Source organism: Cupressus sempervirens, chromosome 11 (assembly GCF_028749045.1).
Source record: "Cupressus sempervirens isolate cs-2001-9-10 chromosome 11, ASM2874904v1, whole genome shotgun sequence".
Taxonomy (NCBI): Eukaryota; Viridiplantae; Streptophyta; class Pinopsida; order Cupressales; family Cupressaceae; genus Cupressus; species Cupressus sempervirens.
The window spans coordinates 614,685,969-614,707,435 of record NC_143128.1 but is presented as its reverse complement, the minus strand read 5'-3'; the positions used below and the strand labels follow the sequence as shown (position 1 = coordinate 614,707,435).

The window sequence follows — 21,467 nt, the reverse complement described above, 5'->3', positions numbered from 1 at the left end:
AAAAAATAAAGCAAATATCATTTTGGTTGGTGTAAGATTGCCAATGACCCAAGGATGCTCATGCATTAAATATGAAGGTTGGCAAGGGGTTTCCCAAATTCCTAATTGAGCTTTTTGGTTGGGTGCTAGTAGGGATTCCAACTCCAATATTCCCCATACTCAGTGGATAGGAATAAGAAGATTAGGAATTAGGAAAATATTCATTATGAAAAGTCTAAAGTTATTCAAGAAGTCACCAACCAAATATGGAAAATATTATTGGTGACCACATGGATGAAATGAAAGAGTGGGTGGTGAACTACAAGCATGATGAGAAATTGAAAGGACTAGGGAGTGATAGTTCCTCAAAAGAAGATGCAATAGAGACAAGAGGGAGAAAGAAGAAATAATAGAACTAGGAGAGCTACAAAGTTCAAGGTGAGCAACTTTGAGTCTAAGCATAGGAGCAAGTACAAAAGTTTGTAACAAACATGGAGGCATACCCTTTATCAAGGCCATGAGTAGTCTTTACCCTCCTCTCCAATTTTTTAGAATGTCTTTTTGTTTCATTTTGATAATTTGTTTTAGAAGCTTTAAGTAATAGTAGTGGTTCTCATAGTGCTTTTGGTATAAGGTGAAACTATTAGGCAACAATATTTATCTGGTTAAAATTTATTTTAGACAGTCTTCATCAAATTTGGTGATTTTTATTGGTTAAGATGTTTTCATTTAGAGTTGATAATTTTCATTTAGATGTCGATAATATTTTGTAATTGTGATATTGATATTGAGATTTAATTGTGCATTTTTTGAAAATTCATTGATTTATGTTTCATGAGATATAGTTCACAAGAACCCATCTCTCATGAGAATGAACGGAATACTTACTATTCATTTAACCTAAAATACTACCCATCCCCATTTGTAAAACCTTCAACAAGTGTTGTACCTTATGAACCATTCATTAGAAGCTCATCAATTGATAAGTAGTTGATATTTTCCAAACACATCAAATTGTGATATTGGTATAGGATTCAACTGTGTAGTTTTTGAGTCAAATGCATTGTCAGGTGTTTCATGAGTAGTGGTTCAAAAGAACCAATTTCTCATAAAAATTAATGGAGCACTTAACACTCATTAGCAAAATATTTTGTAATATTTTGTGATTGTATATTTATATTAGATTTTATATTGGCCATGAACTTTTATATATTATATTTCTTTTAATTCAACATTTCAAGTCACTCTGTGTAAGTCACTATTAAGGAAAAAAAGTTACAATAAGATTAAAAAATGAAAAGGGAGGTTAGTTACAAGAAGAGCCAAGGGGTGAAAAGAACAAGAAGTAAGTTGAAGAAGAGAATAAAAAAAAGAGTACAAATGAATAATGTTGTGTGGGATAAAAGATAAAATATAAAAATAAAAATAAAAATAAAAGGTTAGCTATAAGAAGAATCAAATGTATGAAATTAAATAAGGTATGAAAGAAAAAAAATGAAAGCAAGAAGAGATAATTTTTTATTCCTATCTTTCATCTCTTTGCAATTTAGTTTGTTTCCATTCTTTTTAGTACTTGTGTAGGAATAATATTGCAACAAGTTTTCCCTAATTAGTGATTAAAATTTCTTATTTCTACCAATCATAAATATTTTTTATAGTAAACATGCACATTGCTTACATTTATATATTAAGAAAACCAATTTAGAGCTATCTCATTGGGCAAAACAATTGGCCTCTTATACACATATTTTCTGCAACCAAGGACATGTTATAATAATGTGTAAGAGGAGTGAATAAATTTATTTATTTGAATAAATTATGCACAACAAATCTAAAACTATTCTACTCAAATTGGTGTCTCCTAAGGTAGCAGAGGCTAAAGGCACGAGAAGCATTAAGGTGGTTGAGGGAAAGATGGCTCTCTCAGCCCCATCCTCTCTCCAAACAAGTGTTATAGGTGAGTGGGAATTTCCAAAAAGGAAAACTAGGGGTAGCAAGAAACCAGATGTGGGGTTGCTACCTTAGTGGGTCATTCTAACAGCATAATGACTTGTACAAAGCAAGTAGTAAGGGAGGTGGCCAGTGGAAGACAACCTATACTAGAGACAATTAAGAAAGGTAAGAAATTAAATTCCTCTCATGGAATATTAGGGGGTTGAACAATGCCTAGAAACAATATTCTCTTAGACAATGTATCCTTTCGAAAGGATTAATTGTATCCTCATTCAAGAAACTAAGATGATTGATCAAAACTTTACTAAGTTGGTTGATAATATATGGCTTGGGGTGTATTTCTTCCATTCGAAAGTGGAAGGTGCTTCGGGGGGCCTAGCTACTATGTAGAACTCCAATGTCATGAAGGGTAGTGAGATCCATAAAGAAAATAACTACATGATTACTGAGTTCAACAATGATAGAATGGTGTGGAATCCAGTAAACATTTATGCCTTGAATACCAAGGTTGGTAGAAGGGAAGTCTGGGAAAAGGTTGGAAGAAAGGTGCAAAACTTGATGGACAAAAGCTTCATGTGTATGGGGGACTTCAACTCCCAACTTTACCCTTTAGAAAATCTTAGGGTGATCAATGACTTCTCTGAGAGTATGTAGGATCTTTTGGATTTCATTAACACTTGTGACCTTTTGGACGTGGACTTGCAAGGCAACCCCTTTATATGGTCCAACAATAGGAAAGGAAATGACTTGATCAAAGTAAGGTTGGACCGACTCCTAGCTTCTAGAGACTGGCCCCACATCATCCCCTCATCCTTGGTCAACCTCTCAAGAACTATTTCCAACCACTCCCTGATTTTGTTCAATTAGGAGGATGTGATTGTAAGTGGGCCTAAATCCTTTAGATATGAATTCATGTGGCAGTCCCATTCTAATTTTAGAAATAAAGTGGAAGAATGGTGGAACATTAGAGTGGATGGGACTACTATGTTCTGACTGACTCAGAAACTAGATAATGTTAGAAGAAATGTTTAGGACTAGGCCAAAAGATCCTTTGGGGATGTGTTTAAAATAAAAAAGGAGCTTGAGGAGGAGCTTAAAAGGCTGCAATCAACCATGGAAATAGGGAGATGTCATTGAGGCTACCACTCTTGAGGAAGAGAACTATAGGAAGAAGTGGAAGGACACTATTAGCAGGGAGGAGATCTTTTGGAAGCAAAGGTCTCGCATTTCCTGGCTGATTGAAGGTGACAAGAATACTTCCTTCTTCCATAGATCTACTTCAAATCATAAAAAAAATGAATACCATTACCTCTTTGGAGGAGGGAGGAAGGACCTTGAAGGAACAAGAAGATATGGGAAGACAAGTTGTGGAGTTCTTCATGAATGCTTATAAAAGAGAAGATGAGCGGAGCAACAATTCAATCAAGAGCAGTATGTTCAAAAATATCCCAACTGTCTTAGGGGGTGAAGAAAATGATAAGCTCAAGGAGAAAGTCTCGAAAGAGGGGGTTAAGAACATTGTGTTCTCCATGAAATCCTATAAGGCTCTAGGCCCAGATGGCTTCCCGCTAGCCTTCTTCCAACACTTTTGAGAAGTGAAAAAAAAAAAACTTATTTGGGCCACTAGTGATATGCTTAGAACTGGGAGGATGCTAAGGAGGACCAATAAATCCTTTATTGTCCTTATGCCAAAAATCCAGGCACCAAGAACCATAAGGGATTTTGGGCCAATTAGTCTCTGCAATACCATCTATAAGGTCTTCTCTAAGGTGTTAGTTAATAGGATTAAACCTTTCCTGGACATGGTTATTAGGAGCCCTCAGAAGGGGTTTGTCTTGGGTCGTCAAATCCTAGATGTTGTGATTACCACACATGAAATCATCCACTCTATGGATAAAAGTGCAAGACTAGGTATGGTCCTCAAACTCAACATTTCCAAGGCCTATGATAGGGTCAATTGGTCTTTCCTCTATGATATCCCGAAGCAAGTGCGGTTCAGTAAGAAAATTGTGAATATCATAAATCTATGGTGGAAACCACCCAATTTGAGATGCCACTTAATGGGACTCCCTGGGGTAACTTTGAAGCTAGAAGAGGCTCAAGATAGGGTGATCCTCTTTCCCCTTACCTTTTCGTTATGGTAGCTAAAGTGTTAGGAAGGTCAATTACTAGGTTGGTTGGTTTAGGTAGCTTAAAAGCTATAAAGCCAACTACTACTCTGACACCTGAGGTTATCCAATAATTTGTGGATGCCACTTTTCTTTTCGGAGAATCCTCTATCTAGGTTGCCAGTGCTTGGAGGACCCTCCTCACCAATTATGAGAATTTCTCAGGTAAGTAAATTAGCCTAGTTAAAATTTATTTTAATACACCTGAGGTTTTGTAGGTGAAAGCTAAAAATATACTCAATTTCTAGTTGGAAAACCTCCCAAATACCTACCTTGGCCTTCCTTTGACTATCACGGAAGTCTCTACCACCTTTTGGAACTCTATTCTAGAGACAATGCACAAAAAGCTGGCTGGGTGGAAAGGAAAATTATTCAGTAATATGGGTAAACTTTAACTCCTAGTGGCAGCTCTTCAAGGAATACCAATATACTTCCTCTCAATTTTCAAGATAAACTAGAATATGACAAATAAACTTGAAAAACTACAAAGGAACTTCCTTTGGTCTGTCATGAAGGAAAGAAACAAATGGATACTTATCAATTGGGAGACTGTGTGCAAACCTAAAGATAAGGGGGGTTGGGAATTAGAAGAATTGCTGATATGAATAAGGCTATACTCACCAAGGTCGGGTGGAGAAAAAAAGGAAGAAAGGGGCCAACTTCACTATCCTTCACCAAGGGTTCATGTTTCACCTTTTCCATTTTCACTTTGCCCTTTGTCCGCCTCATGTGATTGCATTTGACAATGTCCTCCCCTCTAGGGCTTCCCTGCACTTGGAATTTGCGGGTGGTAGTTATGTCCCCACTCCTCAGCCTTCCCATAGCCAAACCCCTATTAAGGGTAGGAAGAACAAGATGGCCATAGAATAGACAGCTAATAAGAGAATTAAAATGGGAAAGAGGGTGGAGGTGGAAACTGGGGATTCAAATGAGGAAGTTGGTGGGATTAGAAGAAGGCCAAGAAGAATTGCTAAGACCCATGGAAGATTTAAGCAATTGGCTTGTTTCTTTCAGGAGAACGAAGAGGATGACACTAACTTTGAGGAGAGTGACAAGAACTTGGGGGATGACTAGGAGAAGGGGAAAGATGAAACAAAGAAAGAGGTAGAGAAATGGGATGATACCCTAGATGGTACATGGGATTTTGAGGCAGACAATCCCATCAAGGACCCCTCCCTTGACCCCACCCATGTCTCTACCATCATCACCCAGCCTCCAATTGACAACTAGGAGAACTCCAAAACCATGATTGACTCCCCTGACACCATATCCTCCTTGGTCAGAAATGATGGTCTAGTTAACCTAAAGGCCCCCACTGACAATCTTGTGGTGTAGGATAGCAGCAAAACTTTGGTGAATAGCAAGGGATTAAAGTTGGGAATAGAGAAGAAAGGGGAGGTTACCCAGAAGGATCTCTAGGAGCTCAAAGATAGGTGAAATGTGATGGAGGAAGGCTTCTCCCTATTCTCAAAGTTCACCCTTAAGGTGACTCATGTGACTACTACTACTCTACAGCTGTTAGCTGATGCATTGGAGGAGGACAACCTTGGGAAGAAGGTTTCAAAGTTTCTCTATGGCTTTCTTGCTGAAGACAGGGCCAAGGTGCTCTTGGTTGGAAAAGGAAAGAAAAAAGATGCCACTTAGCAGCCTTTTGTTTTCTATTGTGTTTGGTACTCTACTGGTTTTCAATCTCCATCCTTTGCTGATGGCTTTATTTTTTTGGTTAAACTTTGTTCTGGTCTATAGATGGTACGATGTGATGACCACCTATATGCTTTTTGTTAAACTATTAAACTTTGCTGGTCCTAAGGGTTGGATCCCTAGTACTTTTAATTACCATTATTCTGCTACTTTTATTTTTGATGTAAACCATTAAGGGTGCTATGTGTGGTTGTTTGTTGGTTGTTGTCTGGCTTTTTGCTGGTTGTGCCACCACTGTTGTAATGGGCCAACCCCCTAGTTTTGGCTTCTGTTATATCAAAAACATACATTGTTAGAAACTAATACCAACCCTTTTCAATTTAAAAAAAAAATTCTAGACTTTAATTTTTTCTATTGCTTAAATTATTTTCAATTTTTTTTTTTCATATTCAAAACTTTATGATAAAATTTTAGCATACTATCATTAATTTATTTTAACAATTTTAGTTATATATATTTGTTATTTTTTCGTCAAAGTTTGTATAAAAATTAATATCAAGAAATTGTCTTCTTATTATTAAAAAACTATAAAATATAATTGGACCTTCTAATTAATATAAATATTTAAAAATCACTTCAATATTTTATATGATCTTTTCAAATTTCAAGCTTAATCTAAAATTAATATTAGTAATATAAACTCTAAATTATTATTTTTATAATGGGAACACAAAGCTTCCACAATGACCTGCATAACTCCACTTATAAATAAGAAGTAATTAAGCTCCTTCACTTCTTATTTGTCTCCTTTTATTGGCTTTCACCAAGGTTTTTGAAATTGTAGATTTAAAATGGTAAGGCAAGTACTATGTGGTACTGAATCACACAAAGTGGTTGAAATTTTGGAATGCAAAATTAACACATAATTTTTATTAATCATAATCAATTTATTTTTAAGTTTTACCATTTCACTATCAATTGATAAGTACATATTGATATCAAGATAAAACTCATTGATTGGTGTTTCATGAGTAATGGGTCACACGAATTATTAAAATTAATTATATTTGTGACCTTTTTTATATTTAAAATAATTCTTTATAGTAAATATAAGTAAATTTCATGCTATTTTTTCATTCAACATTTGAAGATACTATATGTGAGTCATCATTAAGAAGATATGTTAACAATAATAAAAAAAAAAAAAAAAAAAAGAGGTTAGTTACAAGAAGAGCCAAAGGGGACAAGAAGATAGACCTAGAAAAGAACAAAGAAAGGGAACAAATGAATGATGTGGGAGATGAAAGACAAAAATGAAAAATAAAAAATAAAAGAAGAAATGTCACTTACAAGAAGAATCAAGTGAATGAAAAGAAAAAGATAGTTGCAAGAAGAACAAAATAAGTGAAAAGAACAAGAAGATAAGAAAGTAAACAAAGAAAAGAAAGAAGATAGAATTTTTTTTATTCCTATCTTACAATTAATTGATTTGTATTCTTCATCTAAGATATTTGTCTTGTAAGAATCACATAGAGTGGTTGAAAACTTAGAATGAAAAATTAGCACATAAGTTTTATTACTCAAAATTTTGCAATTATAGTTATTATTTATATTTAAGTTTTACATCAACCTTCCATAAGATAAGGGCTCTAATTGGAGATAGTACTTTGACAACCACCTTCCATGAGACCGGGGCCTTAATTCGAGATAATTTCTTTGCCAGCCATCTTCCATTAAAACATAGCCATAATTTGGGTGTGAGCGAACATCAAAGTTATAAGGACTTCAAAATGTTTGCCGCAATTGATGAGATGAAAACCAGTTGAAAAATCAATTCAGGATATGCTCAAATGTGTGATATTCTGATAAACTAGAATTTCAGTTGCAGAGGTTGGACCAACTCTTAACCTTCATAGAAAACAAGTTCCTTCTATACCCAACCTCGCTTGTACAGCCCTTGAATTAACCGACAGTAGGAAAAATCATCAGGAGACAATTTAAAATGGAACTGTCACTCTGAGACGTATTGCTTGTAATGCAATCCAATCTGGAAATCGAAGATGCCCAAAAATTCCGTAAACAATAATATCTGTCCAGATACAGAGCAGAGCATTTGTAACAATACGTTAAAGGCAATTACTTTTTTGTTGGATTCTTCATTTGTCTCTATATTAACTAAACATATCTAGTTCTCTGATCATAATACTAAAAGTGGTGTTTTTGAGTTTTTCCCATTTTAAATTTTGGAATTTGGGATTAATGCTTAATCAATTGATAGTTCTGGCATGTTCAGAAAAGTTATGAATCTGTACCAAGAGCACTCAAGATGTGCTTTTGGAAGAACGATTCAGAGAATTTGCATGAGCCCAGTTTCAGAATTTTCAAGTGTTCTTCACATAATGCTGTTATGCACTAACTTTGCACACAATAAGCAAGGCATGTAGACAGCAATATCAATACACACAGAAAGAATGGGCGATAGTAAGTCACGAGCATTCTTCCACATGTGATGGTACTGTCACTTCAATCCTTTTCAATCACAAGTTAAAAACAGGCGCTTTATTCTGAATTGATGTTCATAGTACATTACATTAGTCTCCCGTGACCTGGTCGGATTGTGACTGTTACAATTGTGTGACAATGCCATATTGTTATAATAACCGAAATCTGCTTAACTTTGTCTTGAATCAATCGCAATTAAGCAGAGAATGTGCTAATTCCCGGTAGAAACAAAACGTATAATGGTTGATTTCGATATTTATATGCAAATGGTGCCCACCAGATAATCAGCACAAAGTTTTGACTTAGAAGATTTCGAAGTGGGGATACTTTCTGTTTGTCGCGGTTTAAAGCGTACGTTTTATGATTCCTTAATTCGACCACATTCATAACCCCCTCCTGACGCCATTTTACTGATATTTAAAGCTCTCTGATTCTCACTTTTACAGAAAAGATGGTCCTAATCCTCAAATTACATCGGGTTTAGCAATATTTACGGAGCATTGAAAGGGTTTACAGTATTTCCAGGATTTGCTGCCATGGGAATGTATAAATTCCAAATATTTTGTCTTGAAATGAAATGGGTGACGCTGTGTCTGTTGATTTTGTGCAGAAACATGGCGGCCAGTTCAAATGGTAAGCAAATTCATATTCATCACTTCCTTTTAAACATAGGTGTATTATCAAATTTTCGCCTAATATATTGAATCTGATTGTACAGAGACCGTTGATTACGATGCTACTACTTATACGGAGGTATGCTCAAAAATTGTTATTTGGTCTTCATTTTCCAGTTTTTCAAGTCTTCATTTTTTGGTTGATAGTTTCTGAATTTGATTGGATAGATGATTACACAATTTCATATATATTAATATAGTTTCTAAATTTGATTGTGAGAGAGTTTTTCATTAATGTTTTGAATCAAATTTAGTGAATCATCATCAGGATAAGAAGAGAGCTGAAAGAACAAAAATATAGTGGATCACAGTATGGTTCAAAATGTTGATACAAAACTCTCACCCAATTGAAGCCAAAAACTGTATTATTTATATTACATAACTTTAGAAATCTCAAAACTTGAATTCATATATTAACTACTTCGACATTTGATTTGCAGTGCGAAATGCACCCAGCAGCACCTCTTTACAATGGGGGCATGCTTGTTAATCCTGATTTTGAAGATGAAACAGAGGGCTGGACAGAAATAATTGGGAATGCTAACTTGCATATAGAGTCTGAAAATAATGGCAATAAATACATTGTGGCAACTAATCGCCAAATGGGGTATTGGTCCCCATCACAGAAACTAGAAAATTTAAGCCAAGAGATAAAGTATACTCTCTCAGGTAATAATGGATTTTCAGGAAATTAATAGAATAGCCCAATAGGTTATATTTGTGATTGTGTGAATTGATATGGGAGAATATGCAGCATGGGTGCAGATCAGGGGAGATGTAAACTCTGCCTTTGTGAAAGCAATTGTGGAGATAGACAATACAACTTTTGTTTGTGCTGGGAATGTGATGGCTAGAAATGGATGCTGGTCTTTCCTCAAGGGTGGTTTTGTTCCCGAGTCGTCTCCCTCTTATTCAAAGCTCTATTTTGAGGTTGCTTTTAAGCTATGCCCAATCTAAATTTCTCTGGAATTCCGCCATTTTACCCAGTATTTTGATGTTCATTAGGTTGGTGCCTTTGTTAATTTGCAGAGTAATAATACAGATGTTGATATCTTAGTTGATAGTGTTTCCATACAACCATTTACGGATGAAAAATGGCGTTTACTGCAACAGGAAAGAATTAGAATGGTATTTCTTCATCTTTGTTATTCATATAAACAGAAAGTCTAGTAATTCAATCCTTCTCTTAAGCATTGGACGATTTTGTTGTAATTACTGTTAATTTGATCTGATTTTAATATTGATTGACCACTGAAATCATGGACAGAATAGAATGAGAATGGTGAGCCTTCATGTCTCAGATCTGCAGGGCAACCGGCTGGAAGAGGCCAATGTCACGGTCAAGCAGAATTCTAGACAGTTTCCATTGGGCTCGGCAATATCTAAGACCATTCTTGGAAATGATCCATATCAGGTAATTAATCATGCCCTGTAATTACAGAGACATTACAGCTTCTAGATAGTACCAAAAATTTGTTTGTTTGTGTGACTAGATGAGATAATTTTTAATAATGTTCGTCTGGATTGGTCAGTAAGACCTATAAGAGCGGTACTGTAAGTAGCCAGATTGGAATTAACAGCCTATTCTATTGCCTAATGACCTTTACAGCCAGCTGATGGCAGAATACCCTTTTTGGTAGAGGAAAGAGATTCGATAGAGATTCGGTAGAGTAGATGTCATAGATATTGTACTAGTAGTCGATCATTTTTTAGCTTTTTGGGTTAGTGATTGATCCATTTGTACACCACTATTGGGACATTTCATAACAATTACTGAGACTGTGTTATTGCTATCAGGATTTAGCTGTGTGATTTTTGAGTCAAACTCATTGACCCATGTTTCATGAGTAGTGATTCAACATGAATCCATCTCTCATGAGAATAAATGGAACACTTAGCACTCATTGGATCTAGATAAAAGCTCACAGGGGTGAAGCACTGCGACTTCTCGGGAGGTCACCCATCCCAGAACTACTCCAGCCTGAGCGCGCTTAACTACGGAGTTTCCTCCATGGTTAAACCCAAAGCTTGCAACCCCATTTGCAAAACCTTCACTAAGTGTTGTGCCTTATGAACCATTCACTAGAAAGCCCCATTTGCAAATCCTGATAGCAATAACACAATTTGACTTGCTGTGGAAATTATCTCCTACTTATCAATTGATGAGCTTAAGGGGCTTTCTAGTGAATGGTTCATAAGGCACAGCACTAATGGGGTTGCAAGCTTTGGGTTTAACCGTGGAGGAAACTCTATAGTTAAGCGCGCTCAGGCTGGAGTAGTACTGGGATGGGTGACCTCCCGGGAAGTCCCGGTGCTTCACCCCTGTGAGCATCACCTACATCCAATGAGTGCTAAGTTACTCATGAAACATGGGTCAATGAGTTTGACTCAAAAATCACATAGCTAAATCTTGATAGCAATAACACAATTTGACTTGCCGTGGAAATTATCTCCTACTTAACTACTGAGACGTTTTATGATAGCAATAACACAATTTGACTTGCTGTGGAAATTATCTCCTACTTAACTACTGAGACATTTTACCACAAGTACTGGTGTTTTCTAGTGAGTGAGTATTGGGAGGTGAACATAACGGGGTTTCAGGTGACTATTTTAAAATAACATTTTCAACCACTATGCACTCCACCACTTCTACAGTGAGATTCCTAAATACTCAAATGCCCAAATGCTTTAAGCTGTGTCACCTACAGAGATACACCAAGAAAATTGGCATAATTCGACTTACAGATCTCTTAACCTGGTTTAACTGAATCCATTCTATTTTACTTTATAATGTAAGATGGACTGGTCATACACACCAAAATTTGGAACTATAGAGGAACTAGGGAATGCCCAAAATTTCAGAAAAGAATCCAGCACACTAGCGAAAAAATCCAGCACACTAGCGAAAAAATCCAGTGCTTTTCTTTAAAGAGGGTTCAATATAAACTTGTTTTTTTCTTTGGACTAGATATTTCTGATTCTTTATTTTCATGCCAAGAATTTTAGAATTGAATTGTTTCCCTCAAATTGAAGTTGTTAAATACATTCTCTCTGTTGAATTAAATGCGACAGAGATGGTTCCGGAAGAGATTCAATGCCGCTGTATTTGAGAATGAACTGAAATGGTATGCAACAGAACCTCAACGAGGGCAACTTAATTACAGTCTTGCAGACCAGCTGCTGGACTTTTGCAATGCAAATGGCATTCAAACTAGGGGGCACAATATTTTCTGGGAGGATCAAAGATACATCCCAAAATGGGTCACTTCCCTGGACAAGGAGGAGTTGCAGAAAGCCGTGAAGCAGAGGATTGAGTCTTTAGTGGATAGATATGAAGGCAATTTTATCAGCTGGGATGTGAGCAATGAGATGCTGCATTTCTCGTATTATGAGGAAAAACTCGGGCCCAATGCTTCACTAGGCTTCTATCTGGAAGCCCAGAGGCTCGATCCTTGGACTCCCATGTTCATGAATGACTATAATGTCATTGAGACCTGCTCGGATTCTGAGGCTACAGCCGATGTTTACATTCACAAACTCACCAAACTCATGGAATCGGGACAAATTATGGAAGGAATTGGGCTCGAAAGTCATTTTAGTAAACCAAATATTCTCTTCATGAGGGCTGTTTTGGAGAAATTGAGTACTCTTGGCCTACCCATTTGGCTTACAGAGGTTGATGTTGCCGACAACTTCGATCATGAAACCCAGGTAAGGAAATTATACAATTTCTATGGACTTTTCATAGATTCAGTCTCATATTCTGATTATTCAGATGTGATTATTATCTGTAAGAATTTTTGGGTTTGATTGTGTTTAGATTTTTTATGAATGTTTCGAATCACATTCTGTGATCTATCATTATTAGGATGAAGCAATCCAAGGGAGGGAGCAAGGATAAAACGTGATCACGAATTACAGAGTGTGATGGATCATCGTTGGACTTTATGGTGATGATAATAGATCATGGAGTGTGATTCAAAATACTGATATAAAATCCTAAACACAATCAAACACAAAAATTCTTTAAACATTTTCCCATTATGACTATATAAAAATCTTGTTTTTGACAGTGATTTGTCTATAATCTTGTTTTTGACAGTGATTTATCTTGTAATGATCTGGTGAATTTCTCCCAATTTGCAGGCCGCATATTTGGAGGAGATATTGAGAGAAGGATTTTCTTTTCCAGCAGTTGAGGGAATAATTATGTGGAGTGCTCTTGACAAAAATGGGTGTTATCAGATGTGTTTGACGGACGACAACTTCAATAATTTGCCAGCAGGAGACAGTGTTGATAGACTACTGAAGGAATGGACAACTAAAGTGGACGGCATGACCGATGAAAATGGGTTATTCAATTTTAATGGATTCTTTGGAGATTACGAATTCTCTGCTACGTATGGTGAAAAAAACAGGACCAAATCCACGTCTGTCTCCCGAGGTGATGGAGTGCAGCACATTTATATTCAAATCTGATTGTAGCTAGAGGAGCCTTTGTTATGTTTTGTGAGGAGCTGCTACATTACCTCCATTGATGCATTCTTCAAGTAACATTACTGTTATCCGTTTTTCTAATAATATTGATGTAAAAGTTGTGTTTAAGAACACGTTCTGAATTTTACTTTATTTAGGAAATTGATTTGAAATTTGGGATGGTTCATTCGATTTCATTCGGAAAATTTGTAATTTTAAAATCATTTTAAGAAACCAAAGTTTATAAATACAAAATCAAAGTTTATAATGTATTTATAAAAGAAAATCAATGAAAATATCTTTAATTTACAAATTAACATTCTAAAATAATATTAATAAAACATTTACTTATGTTATTCAAATTTAATAGTAATTTATTTGTATAATTGTTATTAGTATAAATATTGTTGGAAGATTGTAATAATATGATTAGAATATAAAATTAAACAACTTAATTTAATTATGTAAATTATTTTTAAGAATATAAAAGTGTTAAGGGATTTTAATCTAGATTAATATGATAAGATGTATATATATGATTAGTTTAGACTAACTGATATTATTTTAAGTAAGATAGCTTGTAACAAATATAATTAATTTAAACTAATATTTTAAGTAAATAAGATTAGGTTATTTTACTAATAAAAACTTATGTACATAAGATTATCACTTTTGACTTTATACTAATTAATGTGGACATTGAATTTTAGCATAAAGAACAAGTTAGATGATATAACTTATCCTAGATGTGTCCTATTTTAATGTGTATGGCTTCCTATACCCTATATTTTTATTCTAGCTTCATTCTAATAATTTTTTTGGCTTCTTCCTAGCATTTCCTAGGTCCCAATGGGACCACATTGGTGGGATTGAGTCACTTTGAGTTACATGCTCCCATCAAATATTGGGCCCCAAATTTAAGTTGTGTTCTATTTAGCTTGTAGGAGTGGGATATTAAATCTCATTTTGGTTTGCTTTGAAGTTCACACCCCAAAATCCCAAGGAGAGGTATAAAAGCAAGTTTAGTCCCTCATTTGCACACACAAATGATTCAATCAAGTACTTAAGCACTTAAGTGACTCAAGCATATGCATTCAAGACATTCTTCTTTAGATTTAGCATTGTGAAAATCTTCAACACACTTCATGCAAACATGTATTCACAATTTTACTTTTTAGGCATTGCGAGTCATGCTATTGCATCAACGCTTATGATCACATTCAAATATAATATTTATCAAAATGGTACAAGATATTTTGATTATCAAATCAAGCCTCTGCTACAAGTCAACATATTTTAATTTCAAGGCTAATTAAAAAATTGGGGCTTAACCTAGGCAAACCCTTCAACCTAACATTTTCTCTCCAATCTATGTGCATGCAATATGTGGTGAAGTGCTCCTAGTTAGGTACAATTTGAGCATTAGGTGAGCTACAAAATAATTTTCATGAGAATTAAAATAGGTGATACCTAGTTTCCCTACTTGGCTAATTCTAGGTAATAAGTCACCTTTCTTGTTTCAGTCCCTCTAATTCTAGCCCAAATTCAAATCACAAGTTAGTAATTGTCTATACTTTCCATTTTTTTGTCATAGGATAGCACCTTTTTTTTGGGTTCTCTTGTTCATACTAAAAGTCACCATTCCATCAGTTATTTCCTTAGATCTTGTATTCATCTTCCACAATCACATAACATTCTCATCTCAACATCAAGGGCCATCTAATTCACCCAATGCCAAAATATATTGAACTAGGTTGATCATTTTACTTCGAATGTAAGTGATAAATAGGAACAATATTCCTAAGTTGCACAAGCCAACAAATCCTATTTTCCAACTTCATATAATTTAGGTGAACCTAACACTTTACATGTTAATTTGGATTTAGATTTCTAGATATAATTTGCATACACCTACTTAGTAACCATTTCATTCATATTGTTACATTTTGTAAAATAAAAAATCCTTTGTTCATTGTTTATGCTTGCATTACTTAAAAAAGGACAAAAAATGTTGAATACAATTGTCTAATTGTGTGTTGTCTTTGATGTTATACAAATGTCATATCAGTGTTAGTTAGTGCTTACTGAGCTCACTTGGTTAGCAAGATAGTTTTTCCTTGTCTACTGAGCGTTCCTGAAGTTTACTCTATGAAGACAGTGTCTACAGAGCTCATTCGAGTGTCGAAGGAATTCAGGCAGAAAATAGTGTTAACTGAGTTCACTTGGTTACCAAAGGATTTTTGCAAGTTCGTAGTGTTACCCAAGCTTCTGTTGGTTAACACAGGAAATCATCTCAGGACCAGTGTTTATCGAGCAGGGTCGACTAATAAAGGATTTTATTGTTTTGGCATGAGAAGCTTAATTATTTTAAGTATTAGTGTAATGCCCACCCGTAGTTTGCTTTTATGTTCTGATTGTCAAATTCTTTTAGGTCGATTTTGTGCATTGATTAGTTCTAGAGATATTGGATTTACAATATTATGATGTTATTTCATGACTTGGATTACAAACATATATGTTATAATTGCTTAGTTGATTTCATTTCACGTGTTGTTAATGATGTCTTGATGATTCCTAATTAGTCAATGTGGTTTCTTTCATAACAATGTTAAAGTGATGTCTTTAATGATTATTATGTTTGTATTGATAGAGATGCATTATTATACTTGAGCATTTGATGTTAGATTTGTGATTTTTATGATACTTACCCCATAATTGCATGTGTATGGTGTGCGTGTTTGTTTTATCTTTATGTTTGACGTGTTTGATGTAGTTAAGAGAGGGATTCGTAGTCACCTGCTAGTTGGGATCTACACAATGCACCACTCCCTGCCATTGCCTATTTAGTTTAGATATATTATATACATATCCATGTTTGCCTTTTATTCAAGATGCAGGTACCAGGCATCGACTTCCCTGAATTGCCAGGATGAGCGTGTCCTATTACAAATACTCAAATGGTGAGAATGGGAAGATAATGATCAGGTCCAATCCCAACCATAGCCTAAAATACTTGTCCTACAAGGAGGAATCATAACAGATTATCTACCCTTTTTAAAACCAGTGAGTCTTTTGTACGTGTGTTGTTTTATGAGTCTTTGATGAATTTTCTATTAAATAAGTCTAATTAAAAGATTAAATTAATGATTTAATTTAATGGAATATTATTATGAATTTTTAATAATTAATTATTAATTGAGAAATTAATTAAATAAAAAGAATTGAATTCAAAGACAAAAGTTATAAGAATAAATTTAGAATGTGATAATTTTTATTTAATTTAATAATAATATATTTAAAGTTCATTTAAAAATAAATGCTAAATATTATTGTTATTTAAGTTAATAAATATTTATCAAATTAAACGTTCAAAAATAAATTAAGAAGTGAAAATATATTAATTTATGAAAAAATATTTAAGTTCGCATGATGCATGAGATTAAAATATAGGAAATTAATTAAAAAGAAAAAATATGGGAACTTAATAAAGATATTTTAATAAAGTGTGCATGAGATTTAAAAGTTAATAAATTAAATAATAGCGAAGTCAAGTGGAAAATTAAATAAAGTAATTTAATAGTTCATTTGATGTGCATGAAAGGAATAATAAAATAATATTTTAATTAAAAAGCAAACTAATTGTGCATGAAGGAAATAATTAAATAAAATAATTATAATTTTAGAGTTGTGGAGATAGAAACCTTAAAAGGTAATTAGAATTTATATTAGAGCGATTTTGGGTCATTATTACACTTATAAGTTTCAGGAAACACACAGGTTTTGGAGAGCAACTCAGAGGGTTTGGAAAAGAAGAGAATTTTTTGTAGTTTGAAGGATTTTGCTTGCAGTAGGAATTTTCATCTAGCTATCAAAATTTAGCATCGGTACGAGGTAGGGTTTTGAAATTTCAAGAATGTATTTTCAATTGAAAAAGATATGTTTACTCCGTGTTTGATTGGGTGCTTAAATCTTGTTTGATATTCTATTTAGTTTCTCGGATATGTGGGAATAAAATTTGATTCTTATTTATATGTATGGGAAGAAAATTGTAGAGACAATTAATTAGATTTGTTAGAGTTTGTTAAAAAAACATATATAATAAGTTTGAATTTAATTTTATTAATTATTTTTATAAAATTTAAATTTAAAATAAATTAAAAAATATGATAAGGTCAAAATTTAAATATATTAAACTTTGATAAATTTAAATTATATAAATAAACAAATTGATATATATCTTTTTACACATCTTGGATTTGTTTTAATGTTTTAAATAAGAATTTAAAAATAAAATAAAATGAAATAACATATTTAAAAAAGGTACCCCCTTGCCTGTTCTTGGTCGACGATTAGCACAGAACCCTACACTGTGTTAATCGCAGTACACAGGGCGGGTGTAATTAAGCGACCACACGACTATTAAATGTGCCAGTGGCTTTTTTAGCCCTCCAGCGATTTTAAATCACTTGGTTTTTTTAATTTGTTTTTATATATTGAGTGAAGTTGTTATATTATGAAGTTTAATAATAGGTTATATATATATATATATATATATATATATATATATATATATATATGTATAAATTAATTAATATTAATATATATTATTTAATAAATATTAAGTGTTATTTATTATGTATTAAATATTCAGTTTTAATTTATAATATACTAATGAGTTATTATTAGTAGTAACTTAGATTATATTTTAATAAATTTTTTGTTATTAATTTAATTTATTGATTTAAATTATGACAATATTTAACTTAAGTCTTAATTAAATTATGATTATAGTAATGAATTTAGATCTGATATGAATATCTTATTTATTAATTATGATTTAATTAGAATTAATTAATAAGGAAAGGTTTTTAAATAAGTTATAAGTTTTACTTAATTGTTGTAATATTGATTTTTGATAAGATCTTAGATTATTTTCATTGGAGACAACAAGTATTATTTTTAAATCAGTTAGATAATTACCCTTGAATTATTTTTAGGAAAACTAACTTAAAATCATTAAGGGTAAAATTTGAACTAAGAATGGGTTAATATGCAGGGGAGATCTTTGAGACTTATTTACTTGGGAACGTATATTGAACACAAAATTGAAACTTTACTTTTAACCCAATTGTGTATTTTCAAAACAAACCCAAACTATGAAACTGTACTATTTGCTTGTACTATCTATGCTTTTGGATTTTGGGGTTGTTTAGATGTTGACCAGGCTAGAATGTACACCAGAGGCTTTGTCAGATATATTTTATACCATCTATGTGGCTACATGCCATTATGTGTTTTGTGATTCAAATTGAGATTATATTTATGAGATTTACTTGTGGAGCATTTATGTGTACTTGGATGGGAGAACCAACTTATTTTCAGGTTGCCTATTAAGGAACTGAGTTTGATCATTATGGGTGTTGTGGTATGGGACACAACTGTGTTTTATGTTCTTAGGAGAGGTTGTCTAGGTACATGTCTTTGGGAGTGGCTTGCAGTAGGGGTTTGTGACCCAAAGTGGTCAGTGCCAGGGTAACCTATTGTAAGTTATGTAATAAGTTATAATATATTAACTAATATTTTGGGGGGGGGGGGGGGGGGGGGGAAACACACTAAAAAGATAAGTTAGAGATATTTGATCCACCCATGCCTTGAGTGCTTATATAGACTAAAGATGGGAATGGAATGATTGCCTCATCTTCTTGAGAGGGCTTTCTGGTTTTCACATGTGTCATGTTGAGGGTCTGAGGTTCAGAGTAACCAATGCTTGAGGGTTCGAGGTCTATTCAGAGACTAGTCTAGGGTAACTCAAGTAGCCATGTGATGACACTCCCTAGTATGTAGCTGATGGGGACACAACCCAATACAAAATGGAGGAGTTCAGAAAAGGGAAAATTATATTAACTGAGAAAATAAGCTAGTACAACAGTACAGGAAAATAAACTTCAAAACATGCCCTAAGGACTTACATTAGCATAAATCTGGAGATAATTTCTCCTTTCAGTACCTCCTCTCAAACTCCACTCCGAACTGCCTTTTACAATGCCAAAAATCTCCTTAAATAGACCCCAGAGGGTTAAGGACTAGGAGTACATTCTAGAAAGTGCTAGTAGGCATCCACCAACCAAATAGAAGGTTCTGGAAGCTGCGGTAGAAGTTGGCGCAAATCTAGAAGAATCTAGAAACGGTAACCAAACTTTCGGGAGGCATAACTTTTGAACCGTAGCTCCGATTGACGAACCGTTTACATTTTCGAAAAGCTCTCGAAGCGCTCTATAGCCCTATGGACAAGCATCGATCATCCCTCATTTTTTGGCCCTTTTTGAGGTCATTTAATGCCCCTAACCTAACTTTGAAGCATTCTTAGGAGGTCTCCAAAACTCGAAAAACTGCAATAACTTTCAAACCGTAGGGCCTTTTGACCTGATTCTTTTTTTGGAATGCTCTAAATCACAATTACATTCATCTGGCCAATTTACACCTTCTAGGTCACCAAAATGATGGCCAAATTGCATGCTCCTATTTTTTTGAGATTTTCTAGCACACTGATAGCTGAACTGTGAGAGTTGGAACCTTTATTTGACCCAAATGGGTATCCAAAAATGTAAAGACATGAAATAGAAACTAAGTCTAAGTACATTTTTTGGGTGACACAAGATTGCCCTTATACCTCTGAATGCTCCTGCATCAGTAGCCTGAGTCTCCTCTGTAGATTTTTTGTACCTCTAGTGGTGTACTTATTGTTGATGTGTTTATTGTGGTTATTTACTTTCATTGATGATGATTGGTGATTCATGGATGATGCACTTTTGACATGTGGTTCTTGACTTGAGGTGAATATCTTTGGTTGACTCTATCTTATGATCTTGGTATTTGATTTATACTTGGTTCATGTATGATGGTTGGTTATGTGGTGTTGGTATTATATTGAGTGTTCTTTCTTTTTGGATTTGTAGGATTTGAGCAAAAGCACACAACAAATCCATGAAGCCCAAGAAAACCCGTCATGGAGAAGAAAAAGACAAGAAGAGGCAAGGGTTTGATTTGAAAAACTCAGATGAAGAAAATATTATTCAACGGATCTTCATAATAATAAAAAATAAAAAGAGGTCAATCCTTATAAAAGGAGATCAAAACTCGAAAAGGGTAACCTAAAGCCTAAAAAAGCTAGGTTGCACAATATAATTAATAAAATATTAATTATATGCACCTACAAGATAGCTTAAGAAAACTAGAGTAATAGGAAACTTATTTAATTAAATCAAAGTGATTTAATTAATAAGTGCGAACAAATAATTACTCTAACACCCCCCCTTAAGCGAAGCTTAGGAGGTAAGCTAACCTAGCATAACTATGAAAGCAAAAAAATTGGGTCCCGGCAACAAGGCCTGATCAAGTACCCAATCACAACAAAATCTCTATAAAGAGGAGAAATAGAGAAAACCACATGGGAAAAACCCTACTCCAAAAAGAGATAGCAAAGAATGTTCTAGAAGAAGGAACAAAGAGATCAGAAGAGAATCACTGAAGCATGAAGAACCACAAAACTCTATCAAAATGCTGATTTGTAGAACCTCCATGGAAGTAGAAGGCACAAACTGAGCATGTCTATATGGTAGATGATCCATCTCACCGAAATGCATAGGTAGCTAGCCACTACAATCGCCTAGTATGTAGGATCAAGTACTAAATACATAGCTCACACCAATGAACCATCAACCAAAGAAGCATAGAACAACAATATAACCCCCCCTTAATGCTGGTGAGGTGACAGGTAGCTAAAAAGGTGGGCCAAAGAGTCTCCTACAACACAAGAACTAGACACATCGAGAGTGAGGTACAGACACCTATAAAGGCACGTGTCATCGACATTGCATAAGGCAAAAGAGAAAGAGGGCCTATAAGTGGCAAAAAACTATCCCCCCCATGGAACTTTATAAAATAGTGCGAGTACAACAAATCACAATGATGAAAAGGATCTTGAAACACAAGAGTGACACTTTATCTTAGTGCATTTTCATAAAGATGCTTACAAATGATATCAACTATGATTAGAAAGGGAAAAAAGCTG

At 34.2% G+C, this 21,467-nt stretch overlaps 1 protein-coding gene across 4 annotated transcripts; it reads left to right on the top strand.

The window, feature by feature from the left end:
* Positions 1-8,336: 8,336 nt before the first annotated feature.
* On the top strand, positions 8,337-13,569 carry LOC149531197 (endo-1,4-beta-xylanase 5-like). Of its 4 annotated transcripts, XM_089809499.1 has the most exons (10): positions 8,337-8,594; positions 8,690-8,876; positions 8,962-8,996; positions 9,358-9,586; positions 9,672-9,847; positions 9,947-10,045; positions 10,185-10,331; positions 11,993-12,631; positions 12,789-12,870; positions 13,067-13,569. In XM_089809499.1, the coding sequence occupies exons 2-9, from the start codon at positions 8,780-8,782 to the stop codon at positions 12,819-12,821; spliced, it is 1,455 nt and encodes a 484-aa protein (XP_089665625.1). In that variant the 5' UTR covers positions 8,337-8,594; positions 8,690-8,779; the 3' UTR covers positions 12,822-12,870; positions 13,067-13,569. The 4 variants fall into 4 exon arrangements, with proteins under 4 accessions (XP_089665625.1, XP_089665624.1, XP_089665623.1 ...); XM_089809498.1 differs by lacking the exon at positions 12,789-12,870 and having other exon boundaries at positions 8,379-8,594; XM_089809500.1 differs by lacking the exon at positions 8,337-8,594 and having other exon boundaries at positions 8,657-8,876.
* Positions 13,570-21,467: the final 7,898 nt, after the last annotated feature.